The sequence below is a fragment of the Pseudochaenichthys georgianus genome, chromosome 13 (genome assembly GCF_902827115.2).
Source record: "Pseudochaenichthys georgianus chromosome 13, fPseGeo1.2, whole genome shotgun sequence".
In the NCBI taxonomy this organism is placed as follows: Eukaryota; Metazoa; Chordata; class Actinopteri; order Perciformes; family Channichthyidae; genus Pseudochaenichthys; species Pseudochaenichthys georgianus.
The window spans coordinates 18,896,641-18,916,214 of NC_047515.1; the positions used below are offsets into that span (position 1 = coordinate 18,896,641).

The window sequence follows — 19,574 nt, forward strand, 5'->3', positions numbered from 1 at the left end:
ATGGGTTACATGCAATACAAGGTCTGCATTAAGCTGTAAGCAAGTACTGGTTCACGTTTATGCAAAATAAATACAAAGCCTATAAATAATTCAAAACCTATAGGAGTCAAAATGAAGAAATATAAATAAATGACGGTTTTCTAAGAGAGTTCCTAGTCATCTTAAAACTAATACAATAATCATACACTTCAAGTGATGAAGAATAAATGCAGCTCTGGAAAAAATAAATAGTCAACTCCAAATTTTTCTTAAATCTCAATCTCTACATTTATGTATGGCAGCCATTCCTTCCCGTGTCTGTTGAATTCCAACACAGAGAAAGGCTGTCAGTAGTTTATAGAATAAAATCAAAACAAGGTTAATTTTACTCAAACACATACTTACAAATAGTAAAACCAGAGAAAGAAAGAATTTTGTAGCGGTCTCTTAATTTTTTTCAGAGCTATATCTATGGAAAAATAGGGATGGGGGCAAATAGAAGACTAAATAAAGAAATAATAGATTATGTTTAGTTTAGACCAGGGGTGGGGAACCTCCGGCCCCCGGGCCGTATACGGCCAGCGAAACCATTTGGTGTGGCCCTCGAGGTAATTTATAAACACACACAAAAAAGAAAAAAATTAAAGAAATCTAGACCGCAAAATAAATAAACAATTGAGTGCCTGTTTTTCCTGGCCAAGGTCACAACACAACACAAGCCTAACGTGTCATCACGTGGTATATCATGTCTCGTCTGAGAGGGGTGTAGTTCTGACGGGGAGCACCAGAACGCCGCTCCGCTCCGGCACTTCCAAAAATTGCAGTACCCATAAGGAGCCGTACACATGCTGCAGTCTTTGCGTGGCTGTGTCTTAGTTGTAAGCCCAGTGGCGATCTGTCATACTGATCATACAGTCAATAACTTTGTTGTTATTAGCATCTGGTTAGCTAGCTATGCTAACGAATATAAGAAGCTTTTTCTACAACCAGTGAGGTAAAGGCACATCTTTATATGATCATTATAGTTATAAAAAAAATAAGAGAATAAAGTAAACAGGTATAAAATAGTATATGACAGTAAAAAAAGTTGTTATTAATAAACAAGAATACAGTTTTTATATTTGTAAAATGTCCATAAAGAAAATCTGCTTACAGTTCTGTTTCATACGAATGTTGAGAGATGTTTCCATAGATCTCTTAATGTTGCTCTCAAAGTGCACCAGATTGATGCTTTCAACTTCAACATTTAAAAAAGAGCATGCCCCCCCGGACCCCCCCTAGAGGAGGTTAGGTCCCCCCCACTTAAATCATGTTCACATGGATAGGAGTCTAAATACATTGGCACACATCGTGTGTCCATATCTTTCTGTTGAAAGCATGAAAGAAAGGTGAAATGAGTGGGCTGTGATTTTAGTATTATTAAGCAGAGGTCAATAATTTGTACGGCCCTCGGAGGATGTTGAAAACATTCAAATGGCCCTTGAGAGGAAAAAGGTTCCCCACCCCTGGTTTAGATAATCATTGAATTACCTAATCAGGCATTTTAGTAGCAATAGAACAGCTGAGGTTAAGAGGACAGTGTGTCAGTAGTAGAGCTGACCTCAGACTTGACACATAAACATGATTATCATTGCCTTTATGCAACATCATATTTATCTAAAGAGTTCTATTTAGCAGTTAAGAGTCTGATGCTATTGAATATCTGCTCATCAAACTGGCTAGAAAGATTTGCCATTGTTTCATTTAGAGTAAGGTTGCACAACGTTTGTCCGTGCTGGGTACCAGCAGACATGCTTCACTTCATTTTGTTTAGCTGGAGACAAAGGGCAACATTTCCACGGGGGCACCCCACACGTGTTGCTCCATAATACGATTTGCTTCTGTTGCTGAAAACCTCAAATTGTGTAAAAGCCAAAGAAAATGAACAATTTGATGATCTGATCCCCACTTGAGGGCTGTGTGCAACGAGGAGAACCTAATGTGTGTGATGGGCTGCTTCAGAGTTTGCATCCCTGGTGAAATGAGGGGGAATGAATCATAGCCTCCCACACAGAAGGAGAAGGTAGACACATGCAGAAAGCAACAACTGCATACAAAACACAGCAGAGCCTCTCCACCTGTCTGAAAGCAGTCTGCAGGAGGAAGGACTTCCTCACACTGGACTCTGACACATTTCCACTCCGATTCTTTTTTCCCTTTCTCTCACACTCACATAAGCAGAGCAATTTCCTTTTCAGTGCTCTTGTGTGCCTTGGCCTACTTGTTTGCACAAACCTGCACCTACGACAGCCAAAGCTAGAACATGTTAGCAGGGGGGGATGCAGAGTGAAACACAAAGACACCCTGCAGAGCCTTCCCCTCTCTCACCTGTTCTCCCCCCTTCACCCTCACCCACTCAGACTCCCTCCTAGACTTCCCCTGTGTGGCAGTAAGTGTTTTCAGTTTTCACAGGATAGATTTTGTACATGCAGCCACTAGTAACTACTCTCAAACACAATGAGAGTATTCATACTTTCAAGGCTGTCAGATCTTCCTCAATAATACAGCTGACCTTTGCAGCTGCATGTTCGTGTAAGCCGGGATCAAACTGAGCTCTACCAGGTTAGATGATAATCAAAACTACCCAGATCTTCTTTTTTGCTTTTTATTCTTCAACAATGGAAAATAAGCGAGGCATGGTTACCCTCGCCCTCCTGGTATTGTTCTTAATCAATGTCTGTAAGGGCAAGAGGAGTCAGGATGTGCACGCAAAGCCCAGATCAAAGGTAAGTGTGCGCAGAATGAGCAGCGAGCAGATCAGCTGTTTCATCAGGACAGAGCAACCTGCTCCCAGTTTAATTGTGAGTCAAAACTTGAAAGAGTCCACGTTATTATCCCTCCGGACTCAAATAATCCCTCTCAAAGAGATGAGATTCAACCCATTTGGCCTGGATTGATCGCAAATATTGATTAAATGTCTGTTGAGTATGCTCATGGTAGCAAATCAGTGCAGTCTTCCTCAGCAAGGCTTCTCTCAGAGGACACCATTACCGTCATGGCGCTTCACTTTCTGTGTTTAACACTGAAGGGTGAACATGATTTCAGTTTGTAATGCTTTCAACAGGAACAGAAATATGTCCAGCAGATCCTGTGAAACGGTTTCATGTTCAAAGTAGTGACTGAACGCCAGTGATATAAATGTAATATAGTCAGATGTTGTTCTGTCGCTGTTATTATCGGCTTCAACAAGACACAGAACATTTCAATTACATCTTTGTTTCGGAACACTAATGACAGAGGGATCTGAACATTCTGCACATCTAGACTTTCACATCTAGACTTCACCAAAGCCCGTGTCAAACCCAATTCTGGACTGATTCACTTTAACATTCCCAAAGATGACCTTCATCTGTCGGTACGAGCCTGCCGCAACAATTACTGCAATGCTTTCACTGTGAGCGTAAAAGCAGTAATGAAATAAATCAGCAGCCATATTAGCAAACAAATATTCTTTACAAAGAAAACCAACAAGAACTTCTACAAGAAAATCTACAATGATTTGTCATGTGCTATTTGTTTTATACTGAACTTTTCCAGACTGACATTTTGCCATTCCCCAATCCTTTGAGGCGTGGCGTTAACCGAGTCATGCACTTAACTGTGTTGGGACCCTGGTCCCCTGAGGTACAGATCAACAGAGTGTGACAGAGACGGGTCAACAACAGTTTGCAAACAAATCTAAGATCCATATTTCTCTTTGCTCTGTTGCCATACTTCCTCAAGTAAAAGCTACACAGAATAATCCATCCAAACACTCAAGGCACTTCAGAAACCTGCATTAATATATATATACGTATATAAAAAAGGAATGCTGAATGTTTCCAGTGCTTCTCCCTCTAATTGCTCAAATGAGCATTTATCATTAAGCAGAGGCGCTGGAGCATCATTAGCAGAAAACTATCACTGTGATGAAGCGCTGCAGGCGGCTCCTTCCTGCCCCCTGACCTGAAGGAGACACAGATGCTACCAAAACATATTCCGTTCAACAGCAACAAGAAATACCATTTGTGTCAACAATAGGAATAAAACATTTATAGCAAAGATTTAAATACTCAGCACAAATAAAGCAGGAGCTATTGAGCTGTTCTGCGGTTACATTTCTTTGATGGCACATCAACATCTCTTCCCCTCAGTCCCTTTGGTAGAAAAACAAATCAGTACCTCTTCACTAAAGGACATTTCAACAATCAGTGCCGTCTGCAGCAGCCTGAGCTCTTCTTTCACTTCATTATACTCTGAGGGGATGCGATTCTCCGCTTTTATATTCGCTTTCACCAGTTGCTCTGCCAAAAAAGCAATTAGAAAATGGCTTATTAATCTCATGCTAGTGGCACAGAGACAAAATAAAGCTGCATTCATTTCAGGCTGGCTCTATGCAGAGTGGGAGGTGAGAGAGTGTGTTTGTGTGTGCAGGTCTATTCTCGATTGTAATGACTAATGTGAAAGCCACATCTGCTGGCGTCCATGATGCCTCTCAGTCAGCCATATCTCTCCTGGACCATCCATCTCTCCTGGCTGAGCAGCAGAGTGAACGCGAGAAACAATCAGCGCCACTGTCCTGCCCTCTGAACCTCAGGGTCCAGAACACCATTAGGCCCACGTCGATGAAACAGCCTCTGTAGGCGAGGAGGCAGACACACAGCAGCTCTGCACATACTGCACCATCCGGAGATAATAAGTGAACACTTATCAGAAACACCAATGATTGTTAGCTGCAAGGAGGTGAGCTGTTCAGGAGAGAAAGGCGACAGGACAGAAAATGAAACCCATCCAAGACAGAGTGATGACCTTTGTGACCTTGAAGAACCAATCCCAGAGTGCAACAACCTCCCCTGAGGTGCCAAAGTGACGGTTCTCCTCTCTCACTTATTTCAAGAGTGTACATTATTATCCGTTACGGTGATTGTCCAATCAAATCTGAGCAACTTTAACAAGGCACAACAAGCCTTGCATTTCTTCTCATGTTGAAGCGGTGCACATTAGGGTCCTGTTAGAGACAACCGGTGTATGCTAAGCAAATTAACCTGATTATGCTAACATTGATAGCCGTCTGATTGCACTTTTTATCATTTCTCAAACTACAGTAACTATTTCTGCACTGCAATACAAGGAAGCTTGGTTTGCTTACGGTCATAAGCTGGTGAGGAAGCCCAATCTTTACCAGGGACACTCAGATTCAGCCTTTCATCATGTGAGTGGGGGGAAAACCCCTGCTATAGCTAGCTAGCAAAGGCTGCTCTGCCAGCGAAAGCTTTCATTATTCTCACTAAAATCAAGTCTGGCTTGAAAAGTGGAACTGCTTTTGGGTCATTTCAAACTTGATACATGTGACTTGTGAAAACGGAAAGCTTGCCAGGCATAGAAATGGTAACTAAGAGGGGTGGGCCTTAGCGACAGGTCAATACATCCCAAAGGGATTTTGGCTGATTCCCTTCATCTGCTGTACAGTGTGTGTCTATACAGGCAACTGCTGTTTGCCTGTGGGAGAGGAGCAGGGGAGAGAAGTGAGTCCTGTCACTTTGGCCCCCCCATCATGCTTGTCGGTAAGAGCAGAATAGGCCCCCGAGGCCCCCAGTGGGAAAGAGTGGAGTGAAATATATTTGACAGTTAAATGTCTCATACTCGTTTAAACAGACGTCCAATAGTGCTTTCTTCTTTTCTCTGCAAAACGTTTCAAAGCCAAAGAAATGTCAGTTGTTATCCAGTGTGGATGAGCATAACATTTTTGTAAACATGTGTCCAGTTAGTTATTCTGTGTGTGTGTGTGTGTGTGTGTGTGTGTGTGTGTGTGTGTGTGTGTGTGTGTGTGTGTGTGTGTGTGAACACTAACCTTGCTGCGAGAGTCGACGTTGAGCAGACACACACCACAAGCCAACTCCTTGGCATTCTTAATGCCGTGTCTCAAGATACAGGAGGAGAAGTCGAGGGAGGTTTCATCGGGCTACACAGAAAAAAACACACATTTTACTTCCTGCCGCAGGGCTAAATGTAGTCATTTCTGTTCTTATAATAACAGCAGAGATAACAACTCTGCTTACAGTAAACATCTCCGAGCATCATCAACTTTTTAGAAAGACCCGCCTTGACTTCAGCTGTGTTGAGTAAAAACAAACACGACTAGCATAAATATATTTTCTTTTAAGAGAAAAAAAAGCTTAAATTAAACATGTTTTCCTTTTTGTATTCCCTGCCTCTTCCTTGAGATGCTGGGTGATTATTCTGAAGTGTGAAAAACTATAAGGCTCCTTGGTTTCTGCTTTAGAGACGGTAGCAGACAGCTGAATAAATAAATCTATACAATTCTTGTCCTCCCATTGAATCTGAAGGCTGACCTATCTGAAAGCTCAGCTTCATCGCAAACAAATCAATGAATCATTGATTTTGAGCTAATGGACTGCTGATATTGGATTTGCTATTATTTCATTATGCCATTGGCAGCCACATGTGTATGCGTGTACCTGAACTTGAAGAGTTTGAACATCGTTGGAGCAATATATTGATTCATATTATTTATTTATTAAAACACTTATTCTCTAGCTGTTTATGTTAATATTAAATTAATCATCGTTAAATACATTTTTATTTTGAAGGCGGTTTTGGGAACTGGGTGATCTGGTGATTATTATATATTGGAGACAGGTGGTGGTGGGATTACCGCACCATCACGAGCATATGGTTTTTTACCAGGGAAAACTAAGGAAAAGCCACCGGGGAAACTATTATTCTTGATGTATTATATTATTGGAATACAACCAAATCAATGCAAGAAAGGATACTTTGGCATGGACATTGGATTATTTTTACTGCTTTAGATTTGCTTCCTGGTATCTCAGAGGCAATTTCAGTTTATTTTCTGTTTTATTTTGCCACTACAAACATGTCTTTAAAGCTTATTTTTATGTGTTTGGGAGCTTCATTATAAAACTGTCCTGTGCTCTAGAGAAAGATCTCCTTTTGTTTGAGTGTCTTACAGCGAGCTTGGCCAGCGACATGAAGCCCATGAGATTGTTCCACACGCGGCTGATGTCCTTCAGCAGCTGCTGCAGCTTCTCGGAGCACACAGCCGTCGCCTTGACGCCCAGCTCCACACGCCTGGTGACACGATACACCTCCACCACACCTGTAACAGGAAATACACAAGTACAAAAAAATCACAAAAACATGTTGGGTTGGTGTTTTTGTCCCATTTTCAGGAAAGCAAACTGAGTTCAGTGCCGAGCTGTGACATGTTTCCCAGTCATAGCTCGTTAAAAGCAGAGAGGCACACTAAGGGAGCAGGACCTCAGAGCAGGCAGGGATAACACATTCCACCAGAGCTCACCGTCTGTCCTCTCTGTCCTTCAGGAGGTGTAAGGCCTCTTTAACAGCCTCTGGTTCACACTATACAGCTAGTCCTGCTGGCTTCTTTATAGTAGTGTGTGTGTGCGTGCGTGCGTGCGTGAGAGAGTGTTTCCTCACCCAGCAGGTACTCCATGCCTTGAGCAGACTGGATGACCTCGGTGCACACAGCGGAGCTGCTGATGCTGTTCAGGATGTTGTTGGCTTTGGTGATGACCTTAATGAGAGGAGACAGAAGCTAAAATTATATATATATATATATATATATATATATATATATATATCAGGGGTCTCCAACCTTTCTTCACCTGAGAGCTACTTTGAAAAAATGAAAGTGGCCAAGAGCTACTTGCATCACATCGCTTACATTTATTCACATAGCACTCATCAGTTGAATTAAGCTATATTTTTGTACACTTGTGAAATTGCAATACCTAAAGCTTATCACAAATCACTTCACATTATTTTCAGGGAGGGGGCGGGGTTTTGGTGGAACGGAGAGGAGACGGTGATCGCGGAAGCTTTTTTCCTCCTGCCTTCACAAACTTTACACACGTATTTATCAACTGAAAATAGCAAGAGGACATTCATACTCTGCAATCCAAGACTTGATTAAATCCATCAAAAACCTGACATGACGATAACGAGTGTTTTTCAAAAAACACAAATCCCTCCCTGTGTCTCTGAGCCGCAGCGACACGGCCTGATTCAGAGCGGGTCATTCTGCTGTTGGTTCTCGACTGGTGCTGCTGGAGAAATCAGACTGCTCTGTGTGTGGTGTCGCTGTGCCGCTGTCACATCTGTTCTTTGATCTCTGCATCACCGACCAATTTGATATTCGTGTGACAGAAACAATTCTAAAATAAAAAAACGTTATTGTCCAGCCGCGGCCGAAAAATCAAGAAGCAACCTTACTACGCTATAATCGATAATCGAGCGGCGCCGGCGAGCTACTGAAAAGCTGCCGACGGTCGACGTGTTGGAGAGCCCTGATATATATATACATACACACACACACACACTGTATACATTTTCAATTACAATATTAACCTCTGTCAAGTAGTGTATGCCTTATGTATGCATGTGAGTTTTTTGACAAATTACCACAAAGTTTGATTGAACAGTCTTGTTTTTTGGCCAAAAACACTTGTACTGTGATTGCCACCCTCACAATAAGTGTTCTCTTTAAAAAACATAAATAAAATAATAAGAAAATCTTGTACTCTCGTGAATACAAATATTTCAGGTAAAGGCAAGACAGTGTTATGTATTTATGTTATGTTTTCTTCTGTCAGATATTCAGCTTTGCGACATTTTACATAACAAAAATAAAATGGAAATCATTAAAGGAATGGTATGCTCATGACACTCATTTTTAAATAATTATCATCCGATAAAACAGACCAGTCTCTGCCAGTCTTTTTTTTTTTTTTTTTTTTTAAATCCGATGACATTATCAGTGATTTTAAACTGATTATATACCGAAATAACATCAACACTGTGGGCGCCGCCATTTTCCGGACGTGACGTAAACCATGCGTTTGGTTTTCAAAGACACGTTGATCTCCATGTTATTTACTGTAGTTTCTCTCTTCAAATATGCCTCACTGTATCGCGAAATATTGCCACAATTCTGATAGGAACAATCCACGGAATGCTCGGTTCCATCTGTTGCCAAAAGGTAAGCGTAAGAAGTACATTCGGAGGCAGTGGCTAGCGAAATGTGGCTGGCCCGAACCGAAAGATTCACAGGCTCATGTATGCAGCGAACATTTCAAATTTCCGGACGACTACTCTGAGAGTATGATAAAACATAACATGGGATTTATGGAACAACCATTACTTAATGGAGATGCAGTACCATCGGTCTTTCTGGTGTCATCACCGACCAGGACACCAGTTCGGCCAGTTGAGAAATCGCCCTCTGCAAGTGTGAAGCGACGGAGGAGCAGAAGTAGTGCTCGGAGTAAGGTATGTTATAGCGCATTTCCATTGCAGCGGCTAGCCCCGTTTTAACGTCCTTTAGCGTCCAGGCCAGGACAGTTTTTGGTGGCCTTTCCATATAGCGTAGTACCGGCTAGTGTGTATTTTCCCCCAGTTTTTTCCGGCCCCATAAAATCGTGATTCTATGGCCAGGGACAACGAAGCTGAGTATGCTAAACTAGAGAGGGAATCGCTAGCAAGGGTGGTACTACATGCATACATATAGTATCTTATATCATCTTCCCATTATACACACACATGCATTTCCAAACATCTGGACTACCTATGTTGCAAATGTATTATCTCTTCAATTTACACACGGCATCTATTGCACGTCTGTCCGTCCTGGGAGAGGGATCCCTCCTCTGTTGCTCTCCCTGAGGTTTCTCCCATGTTCCCTTTAAACTGTGGGTTTTCTCCGGAAGTTTTTCCTTGTACGATGTGAGGGACTAAGGACAGAGGGTGTCGTATTGTCATACTGATATGTATGGTTGAATTCCCCCATCTAATCTCTTCACATTGGTCAAAACTTCTACCTCTGCTGACGAGTCCGAACTCAAATACTCCGCCATGTTTCCGTGTGTTGACAAAGTGAACGCATGGATGACGTCACGACCATCACGTGACTACTGAAAATGGCAAACATGGCGGCGGCCAGACGGAATATACAGGTTTTGATAAAAAAGAGCTATAAAATCATTATTTACCGGGGAATATCGCTGATTTCTTCAGGGTATGGTTTAAACATAATGTTTCACTAAATACTGAAGTTTGGAATAATTATCTAATGAGTGGACCATTCCTTTAAGGTGTTTGCAGGGGGAAGAAAATGATTTATCCCGAAACAAATGTGTCAGGAAAAATTTCCTCGGGTTGAAAAACCTCACAGCGCCTTTTGGTTATCTTAATGAGTCTACTATGTTTGTATTGTCACTCACTATGAGGTCAGACACAGCACACAAACAAAAACAAACCTCCAGAGCACTTTCCAGACACCTTTGCCACTCGTATGCGTAGCGCTCGCTCTCCTGCAACAAAGCGAGCACAAACATATCTCGAATGAACACAAAGGAAAAAGAGAACTGAGGAATATCTCTGTAGCATTTCACAGTCCTGAGTACTGCGCTGATATTGTTGGTGATAACGCCGCTAACATGTGGTTTAGCGCGCGGCCCTCCTCACCTCCACCTCCCCAGTCAGGTCCTTGTACTTGTCCCTGATGACAGGTAGGGCGGGCTTCTCGCTCAGGGTGTTGGATCGGTCTCTGAAGGGCTGCTCTGGAGCCGGAGAGGGGGGGGAACGCCCGATCTCCTTATCGCCCAGACTGTGACTGCGTTTGTGGGAGCCTAAGGCAAAGACAGGAGACTGTTAGGATAGTGAAAACCACAAATATATTAAATAACTTTTTCTGCTATCAATTCAGCATCCCATGTTGATGAGATATGCACCTGTTTGTTGGCAATCATTATACTTCCATTCTGTTATGGCTAATTCCACCCGGACAAGGACAGCATGAGTAAATACTTCATTTGTGACAAACAATAATTGCTTACAAAACAGAAGCACAAATATTCAGGTGTGAATTATTCATAGGGACTCACAGACGGACAAATCCTGGCAGGGTACCACAACAAACACAGGCTATTCCAGTGGGGCTGGCAGTTAGTGCATGTGTATGTGTGTGTGTTGTCCAGACACAGGTAATGTACCCCCCTCAAACTCCTCCACCACCCACAGAGACATGCGTCATCCTCCACAGAACCCAGAGACCCCACCATGATCAGATTACTGTTCCACTGGGCGAGGAGGAGAAAGTAGAGCCCTCTTTCTCACACACATTTATCGCAGAACACGGAGATAAATATATTGGGCCAATTAGCTTTTATCACCGTGCAGGAAAGGCTGATCAATTATTCGTGGAGCATGACACCAGCAAACAGCATTTAAGAAAGAACAGCCTTTTGATGGATACGGTTAATTTGTGCTCATGGATTTCTTGGCCTCTGCTAATCCATCTCAGCAGTCACTGCCATTAGAGCGGGGCGGTCATCTCAACACTGCCATCTAACGTCTGACAGCCTCATTACAGATCTGAGGGGCCCAACATGTGGGGGTGGGTGGCAGAGGAGTGACAGTGTTGTTGTCTTTTTTTGAGCCAGAGGTTTATAGCGTTTCAGCAAATTGGTAAAGAGCATGCACACATTCATCTACTCCAGCTTTTAATCCTTGAAATATTATTGTAAACAGAGTCATTTTGGATTTTGGAAATAACTGTTTAAATATATAATCTTGAGTTCTAGTAAATTGTGTGAGGGATCTTTCAATTTAAAAGTAGACATGCTCTAAGGCGGCAGTGGCTCAGTTTCTAGGGACCGAAAGGTCGCCGGTTCACGTCCCGATCGGACCAACAACTAAAATCGGATTAGCTGGTAGCTGGAGAGGTGCCAGTTCACCTCCTGGGCGACTGCTGAGGAGCCCTTAAGCAAGGCACCTAACCTTGAAACTTTATCCTCTGTGTTTGTGCATGTGTGTAAACACAACAGAGTGAAGAACGATATTTCCCTGTGAGGGATTACGAAAGTATGTCTTCTTAATCTTCTTCTTCTCTAAACGACTGATTTAGGGCTGCAATAATGACTGTATTCTTGATCAATTAAATGGCTGATTATTGAGTAAAAACTGTCAATCAAATGTTCTCAGAACCAAAAGTATATAGATAAATGAATGTTGAAGCTCACCTTGAACACACAGGTCAAAGGTCGCCAGTTCGTTCTTGATCATCTCCTCACTGGACTTGACTTTGGTCTGAGCGCTGGCTTTGAGGAAGTCAGACTTGCCAAACTTAGGCTTGTCTGCCTGGAAGGCTCCAAACTCATCAGAGGCCTCGCTCTGGTTCCCCTCGAAGCCGGCCTCAGCGGTGGCGGCGGGCGAGTCGGACTTTTCAGAAACAGTGCTGGCAAAATCCCCAAAGTCGTCCTCGTCATCCACACCTCCCTGTTCGCTGGAGCCAAAATCAGCAAAGGCTTCAAACCTGTCGTCTGTGGATGAGCTGTCCTCGGTGGCGAAGGAGGTTGTGATCTTTGCTACGGAGCGGCTTGTGATGTTTTCCGTGCTGCCAAAGGTCAGCTCCTTCCTCTGAGCTGGCACTAAAGATGGAAGGGAAGCTCCTTCAAAGCCCTGAGGCTTTCGGACCTCGGGCAGACATTCCTCCCGGTCTGACCAGTCATAGCTGGCCAGCGTGCTGAGAGCAGAGGTCCCAAAGGGGTCAAATTTCATGTCGTCTCCATCTGTAATGACAACACAGACATACCGGTGGTTCCTAGGAATAGCATAGATGCTGTCATGATAGGAGGTAGATTAATGAGCCTGGAAGAAGGACTGAGATATGTATTGGATTATCACTACATCATCTATTTTAGGCTCCTTGTGTGTATTAGCTATCTTCACCTACTAGTGATGCCTTGACCTGCAGACAGGTTTTGATATATATATATATATCTGTCTGACATTTCCACCTTCAGCCAATAAAATACAAGTTCATCAGATGTTGTTTTTGGTGCTAACAGGATTGAGAATTACAAACAAAGACAGAAACCTCCTTTCTAAAAACAATATCCCAGGTTTCCTTTGATATTGTGCACATTTTACTGACTTTTAACCTTAGACATAGTCCATGTGATACAGTTCTCTGTGGATGACCTGGAGCAAAGTGTTTTTAAAAGGAGATTTTTCAGTTGAATAATTGATATGGCATTTTTCAATCATTGTGCCAAATTCTCACAGAGGTCTCCAAACATGTGCAGACATATTTTGTTATTTTGGGAGAACTGATCCTATAACTTCCCTGTCATATTATGTAGCATCATCTATTCCGTGTAGCAATCGTGGACTGATGAGATGTATTGTCAAATAACCCCCTTCAGATATTTTGTCATTCAAAATCATGTGAAAGTAAACTCTGAAATACACAGGCAATCACATACACTGTAATTCTGCATATCTACAATGCAGACACCTCTATTATTATTGTATCTAATGATAGTAGTTGTAACCCTAATGAATACCCTCACTCACATTTTAGAGAGTTCTGTTTTAACAAATTACCTCGGAAACAGTAAACAAGTTGTTTTGATGTGTGAGCTGAATCATGTTCAAAAAAATATAATACTGCCATCATTTTGGTGAAACACAATAAATACTAACAGTGCTTTTCTGTAGCGGACAATTCCCTTTTCACTGGCAACACTTGCCGTTTTGATTTGTGACAAACAGCTCTCCTAAAAACAAGCTGATCTCTGTATAAACTAAGTGGAACCTGAAGGATTTTGTCTCAAGGCTCAAACAACATCAATAAAATATATTCCCTGTCACTACCTCTGCTCTGTTCCTTAAACTGTGTGGACAGGAAACAGTTATGTGAGATTGACTAATACTCACTGACACACACGCAAATACACACACCCGTTGACCTTGTTAAACCCTTCCTATGTTGCATGACACAGCCCCATAGATACAAAAAGCAATTTGTGAAATTGACAAGGACCTAGTGCTGTACGCTTTGTGTCATTAGATCAATTTGTGGCATCTCAAGAAAGGAAAGGAGAAAAAATAAAGACGGTACGCATTTGAGCAATACCAACAGTAATATTTATTACGACAGTATGAGTAGAGAGAAAGAGAGAAAGGTCACAAAGTACTGTGAAAGAGGTCTATTATTACAAGAGGTTTGTCAAACTTACACTTGTAAAATTAGATTCCAGTCATTTAGTATACAAGGGCATGCAGATTCAGGAGGAAACGTGAGAAAACAAACAGCCAGAAGGTAAAACGAAGATAATCTGAGGATATAGAAGCAGGAACTAGAATGAGAAGGCACATTGACAGACTACAATCAGTTCTGGGGAGATGACAGACTTTGTTTTACCCATTAGGATGTAAAGCAACAGGTGTTTTGGAAAAGATAAGAGTACAGAACACTTGAAAAGCCAGGTCGAAAACATATTTCAAGCTCAAGGCAGGAAGCATTAACCCTTTGAGGACCTGGGGGGGGATCAATGCTTGTTTGGAAAGGCTGTGTACTGCACTTTAGGAGCAGTGAGGACTTCACAATTTAAGAGGCTGCCATCTTTATACATTTACAATGATCAAATAGGATTTGTGTCCTGGTTTATATTCCAATAGCAAATGAGATGGTCACAATGCCTGCATTGATCTGCGTACAAAATGACATTGTCTTGTTCAAGTACTCAAAGGGTTACAGAAGACAAAGAGGGCCATCCTTTAACCTGACATCCCAGATAGGGTTTTAATTACATCCAATCACAGATGCATAAACAGATTTAAAGAGACAGTATCCTTTTTCTTTGCTACAGTACTTGTTGTCAAAGCAGGGTAATGTGCACAAACTCTTATGATCCCCTAAATAATAGCACATCATAAGTAATCAAGACAACAATGTTTGGTTTGGAATGGTAACCTAAAATATTGTCATCTTACTAAATACTGAAGGCTAATTTACATAATTTGCAAATCACAACAAGATCAAGGAGTCTTTCATAATAAGAGCTCATATTCCTGTAATAAAAATACACTATTAAATCTGTATACATCTTCTCCTTTCATAAAAACAGCTTGCTGTTATGCATAAAACGGTATTCTGTATTATTTTCTTGTCAATTTCACAAATTGTAAAGGCAGGCACACTGCAGCAAAAAGCAAGGCAGGAAGGGTAATACTAACGTCATTATGTTCTCAGAGAGCCAGACCGTAGAGCCACACGTGATACATGCCGCAGTATCACAGATAACAGTCAAATCATTTTAAATTAGTAAATAAATAGAATCAGATTCCTCAAAAGGAACCTTTAAAAAAAAAAAAATACTGTCTCTTTAAGATTACAAACATGTCCGATAACACAGTGCAAAGCATAATGAGGTGCTCGGCCTGCTACACTTTAACAACAGGTCAGTCCCAGAGCTCTCGGAGAACAACACATCAGATAAACAAGAGAAAACAGGGAGAGGTGGAGCAGCTGTTACGGGAGAGTAAAAGCTTCCTGGGAATGTATTAATGTTAAACTGGGCACTGATATAAGCAGTAGCAAAAACGCCTCCAAGAAAAGTAAAAAAAATGAAAACCTAAAATGTTTTAAGTTGCAAGGCTCAGTAACGGTTGCCTGCCGCCTCAGGTTACATGAGGAACTGATGTTGAATGTTTTCTGTGTAGCATGAGCCATGGAAGGTGAAATGCTCGATGAATAAATGATAACCACTGGAGGGAGAGCTGAAATGTGCATAACCTGATTAATACCAAAACTGGGTCGAATGTCTTTCAATAAATAATAAACCCATCAACAACACAATTTAAAATGTATCTTCACTTTCATGGACATGAGGTAGGGGGGAAAGAGCCAACACACTTCTATGAAAACATCCCATAATTAGAGGGCCATTTGATTGAAAGAATACTGCATGGGATGTTTCAAAATACTGCAGGGTAATACAATACCGGACGTATATAAAGACGAATATGTGCACATTCACATTCAACGGCTTGATAATAGCATCCTCTATGATGCGGCCAACATCCCAGCTTCATTTGTGACACATTAACTGTTGCTCTATTTCAAAATAGCTTGTTTACTATGCAAAGAAACAATTAATGTTCAGCAAATCAAAATGATGTTACGCACTCAGCACCAACCTAATGCCTAGCGTTAGAAGGTGAATGATGGCTTACAGACAATGCCTTTATCCCATTAGCCCATTGTGCAAAACCTGTGATAAAATAAATAAGACAGGATCGCCACCGTAATAATCTCTGTACTTGTTGGTATTCAATTCAACCTCTCCGTTTGATTGCACGGCACGTCAACAACACGCACGCCTCTACAAAAAGCACACCGGAGGGAGCTTATCCGAGCCGCACAGACAGCAGCCGCAGACCTTCCCTATGAACTAGGATGGCCAACACATCAAAACCAACCACCGATCGTTTGAAAATAAATAAGAGATATGGGCCAGGACCTTTCAGTCATTACGATTATAATACATGAGTGTAGGGAGGGAGGACATAAAAAGAGGGAGGAAGGAACTAAGGATTGGAATAAATACATAAATAAAAACATAAATAAATGAGATGAATGACGAAATGTAGAATGGACTAAATGATGAGTCTAATCTGGTATGTTATTCATGTAGTGTTGCGTCTGTCTTCAGTATTTGAGCATATTACATTTAATTAGGTCCTCATTACTTTTCCCTCCTGTTAGTTTGTCTCAAGAGGGCACTGAGGAGGAGAGGCCCCTTGGATCTAATACTGCGTGTGACGGGGCCTCACCAGAGCAATCGCACTAATTCCTCACCTGTAGCGGGGGGCTGGTGGGCCGAGAGACCCGGCAGATCCAGAGAGCTGTCCGACATCACGTGTTTCAGGTCTCCGCCCATGTCCGAGAGCTTCATGTCCAGCTGCACTGAGAGCGCGTCCTCCGAGTCGTCCTTTCCTACGCTGCTCCCCCCGATGGACGGGAGGTCCAGGGACTTGACAGAAGCCGAGTCCTCTTTGGCCTGTTTGAAGGCGGCCACCTTGTCCACCAGAGTCTTTTCCGAGGCCCCGAGCGCGGTGCAAAACTTGGATGACTGAAAGTCGGCAAAGTCATCAGTGTCACTCTTGAGAGAGGAGTAGGAGCCGCCGCCGCTCTCCTTAGTGTCCTCGTAGGTCAGGCCTCCCTCCAGAGACAGCTGTTTGAACACGTCATACTTGTCTGAGCCCTGCTGAGGCCTCTGCTGAGTGGAGGTCTCCCCCCCCAGGACCCCCACACTGCCGCACTCGCCTTTAGGCTCCCCACCAGAACTGCCAAATGCCATGAAGTCTGCAAAGTCGTCCTGAGGCACTGCCACAGCTCCTCCTGCGGCTGAAGCTTGAGCGGCATCAGAGGCCATGCCAAAAAGGGCGAAATCCCCAAAATCATCCGTACCCCCCCCTGGAGGTTTGGCTCCACCTGGTAGGAGCACTAGAGAGGGGGGCACGGACACGGAGGGGAATGTGCTGGGTTTTGTCTCAGAGGGGGCAGTAACAGAAGGAGCTATAGAAGAGAAAAGGTCCAGGTCGGCCATGTTGAGAGGATTTTTGGACTGAGAAAGAGACACTGGTGGCTGCTGCTGCTGTGGGAGCTGCTGGAGAGACTGAGAGGTTGGGAAAGCAGAAGGGAAGGCAGGTTGAAAGATCTTGGCCTGGTCTGAAGGTTCTAATGGAGAAACGCTGTCCGCGGTTTTAAAGTCTGTGAAGCCATCATCAGCGCTGACAGACTTGAAATCTGCAAATCCTTCCCCTGCGAACCAAAGACAACGTTTTAATATAAAATAAACATCATGGCCGACGATAAGGGTAACTGACAGCTGAACCAGCCATGATTGCATAACTTCTTAAATCCTAAAAGAAAGGAAGACGCTGGATTATTTATGACTCTGTTGGTCAATGAGTGTCCAACCAACCGCATGCTACATCACTGCACAAAAACCTACGTCATCTAAAGACACACAGTCCCGCACAACCATGCAAAGACCTGTTTACATTGAAAAACAGAACATGATGAAACAACTCTGCAAAAATAAAGTCCATCTTAACAAGTTATTTTGTCTTGTTGTCTTTGAAAGTCCTCAACTTTCAAGGTGAATATTTCTCCCATTGAAGTAACACAGCTCTCGGAGACCACCATTTATAATATTAGAAGAAATATATCCTTTGATTATACACCAGCAACATATATATATATATATATATATATATATAAATATGAGTTTTTATATTGTACAATACAATAAAGTGTAATACTGAAAAGTAAAAATAAATGTCGCCAACAGAATGAGTCAGAATATGTTAGACGGTGTACTTGAGTAGCTATGTGAGCCAATGGTATAAATAAGGATTTGTGTGTTTTGCTTATATTGTATAGTTAGATGTGAGTCTTAACAATAACAGTTTGTACCTTTTGTTATCATTACTGTATATAGAGTGGGCTGTTTTATTTTATTGTAGATAAATTAATGAAACGCAATAGGAACGGAAATTACCAGTTAAGTTGGATGTGTTTTTGCAAGGAGAAAAATGACACAAAGTATAAAAGAGCAGCAGAAAAAGAATATATTTGTCTGAAATATTTCAAAAAAATGTTCTGTATAAAACACAAAGAAAAAGTCTGAAAAGGGTTTCAGCGCTTGTTCATCCTCAGCAGTATAAGATATGCATGGACTGAAACAGAGAATCTGTTCACACTGCCGCTGTACGGTGGAAAAGAGATAACTAATGGGCTCATTAAGGAGATGGAGCCTGACAATGCCAAGGGAAGGTCACCGCAAACCATGACTTACTGGAGTTGTAAGAGCTGTCCCCATCGGAAACTGTTCTAATGAAACAGGGAGGGGAAACATACTGGTATCAACACGGCAGGCTTGCAAAACAGGATACAGCGTAAAAAGGTTTGCATTAAACATGGCATTGTAGTGACCTGACTTTCCCCGAGTTATAAAAGAAGGCTTAACTAGAGGAAATCTCACACTAGGGACCATCTCAGAGCCCATCAAGTCCTATTTGACATTTTGCAAAGAGGCCAGAGGAATTGTCTCAGAAATACTCAAAACATGGCGTTAGTATAAGTGTTTTAGACAGAAAATTATTGAAAGTAAAGGAAAACTGGGCTGAGTTTCTTACCAAATGGTTTCTTGTCAACAGGTGGCTCGAGCTGTCTGAACACACTGTATTTGTCTCCTCCATCTGGTTCAAAACACATAGAAACAATGGATAAAGTTTGAACAAATGAATAAACAGAGAAGCAGTTGTACACTTATTACAGTCTGCTATGGCAAGAAGTTAAAACAGTACCAACAAAACTGTGTACTCATATTGGCTGCTTTGGGAATCATTTCCACTGCATTACTATTAAAGTACACCTTAGGTTGCAGTAGTAAGGCAAGGCAAGGCAAGGCAAGGCAAGTTTATTTATATAGCACTTTTCAACGCAAGGCAATTCAAAGTGCTTTACAAAAAATGAAAGACATTAAGCATTAAAAAAGAAAAGCTAATAAAATAAACATTAAAAGGAAAAATACATGGATAAAAGTTACAGTGCAGTCTAAAATATGAATAGTTCAATTAAACATTAAAAGAAAAAGTACATGGATAAAAGTTACAGTGCAGTTTAAGATATGAATAGTTCAATTAAAAGCAGCGACAAAAAG

At 42.0% G+C, this 19,574-nt stretch overlaps 1 protein-coding gene across 7 annotated transcripts in view; it reads right to left on the reverse strand.

The window, feature by feature from the left end:
• Positions 1–19,574, reverse strand: part of synrg (synergin, gamma) — a 44,418-nt gene that overhangs the window by 3,724 nt on the left and 21,120 nt on the right. For 5 of the 7 annotated variants that reach the window (XM_034096828.2, XM_071205132.1, XM_071205131.1 and 2 more), the window contains 9 exons: positions 19,048–19,110; positions 16,703–17,668; positions 12,078–12,626; positions 10,522–10,685; positions 10,314–10,367; positions 7,477–7,573; positions 6,990–7,138; positions 5,849–5,959; positions 5,641–5,679 (listed from right to left, as the gene is read on the reverse strand). In XM_034096828.2, the coding sequence (XP_033952719.2) occupies positions 5,641–5,679; positions 5,849–5,959; positions 6,990–7,138; positions 7,477–7,573; positions 10,314–10,367; positions 10,522–10,685; positions 12,078–12,626; positions 16,703–17,668; positions 19,048–19,110 (2,192 nt within the window). The remainder of the gene's footprint in view (positions 1–5,640; positions 5,680–5,848; positions 5,960–6,989; positions 7,139–7,476; positions 7,574–10,313; positions 10,368–10,521; positions 10,686–12,077; positions 12,627–16,702; positions 17,669–19,047; positions 19,111–19,574) is intronic. The other 2 variants (XM_071205133.1, XM_071205130.1) reach the window with 1 other exon arrangement.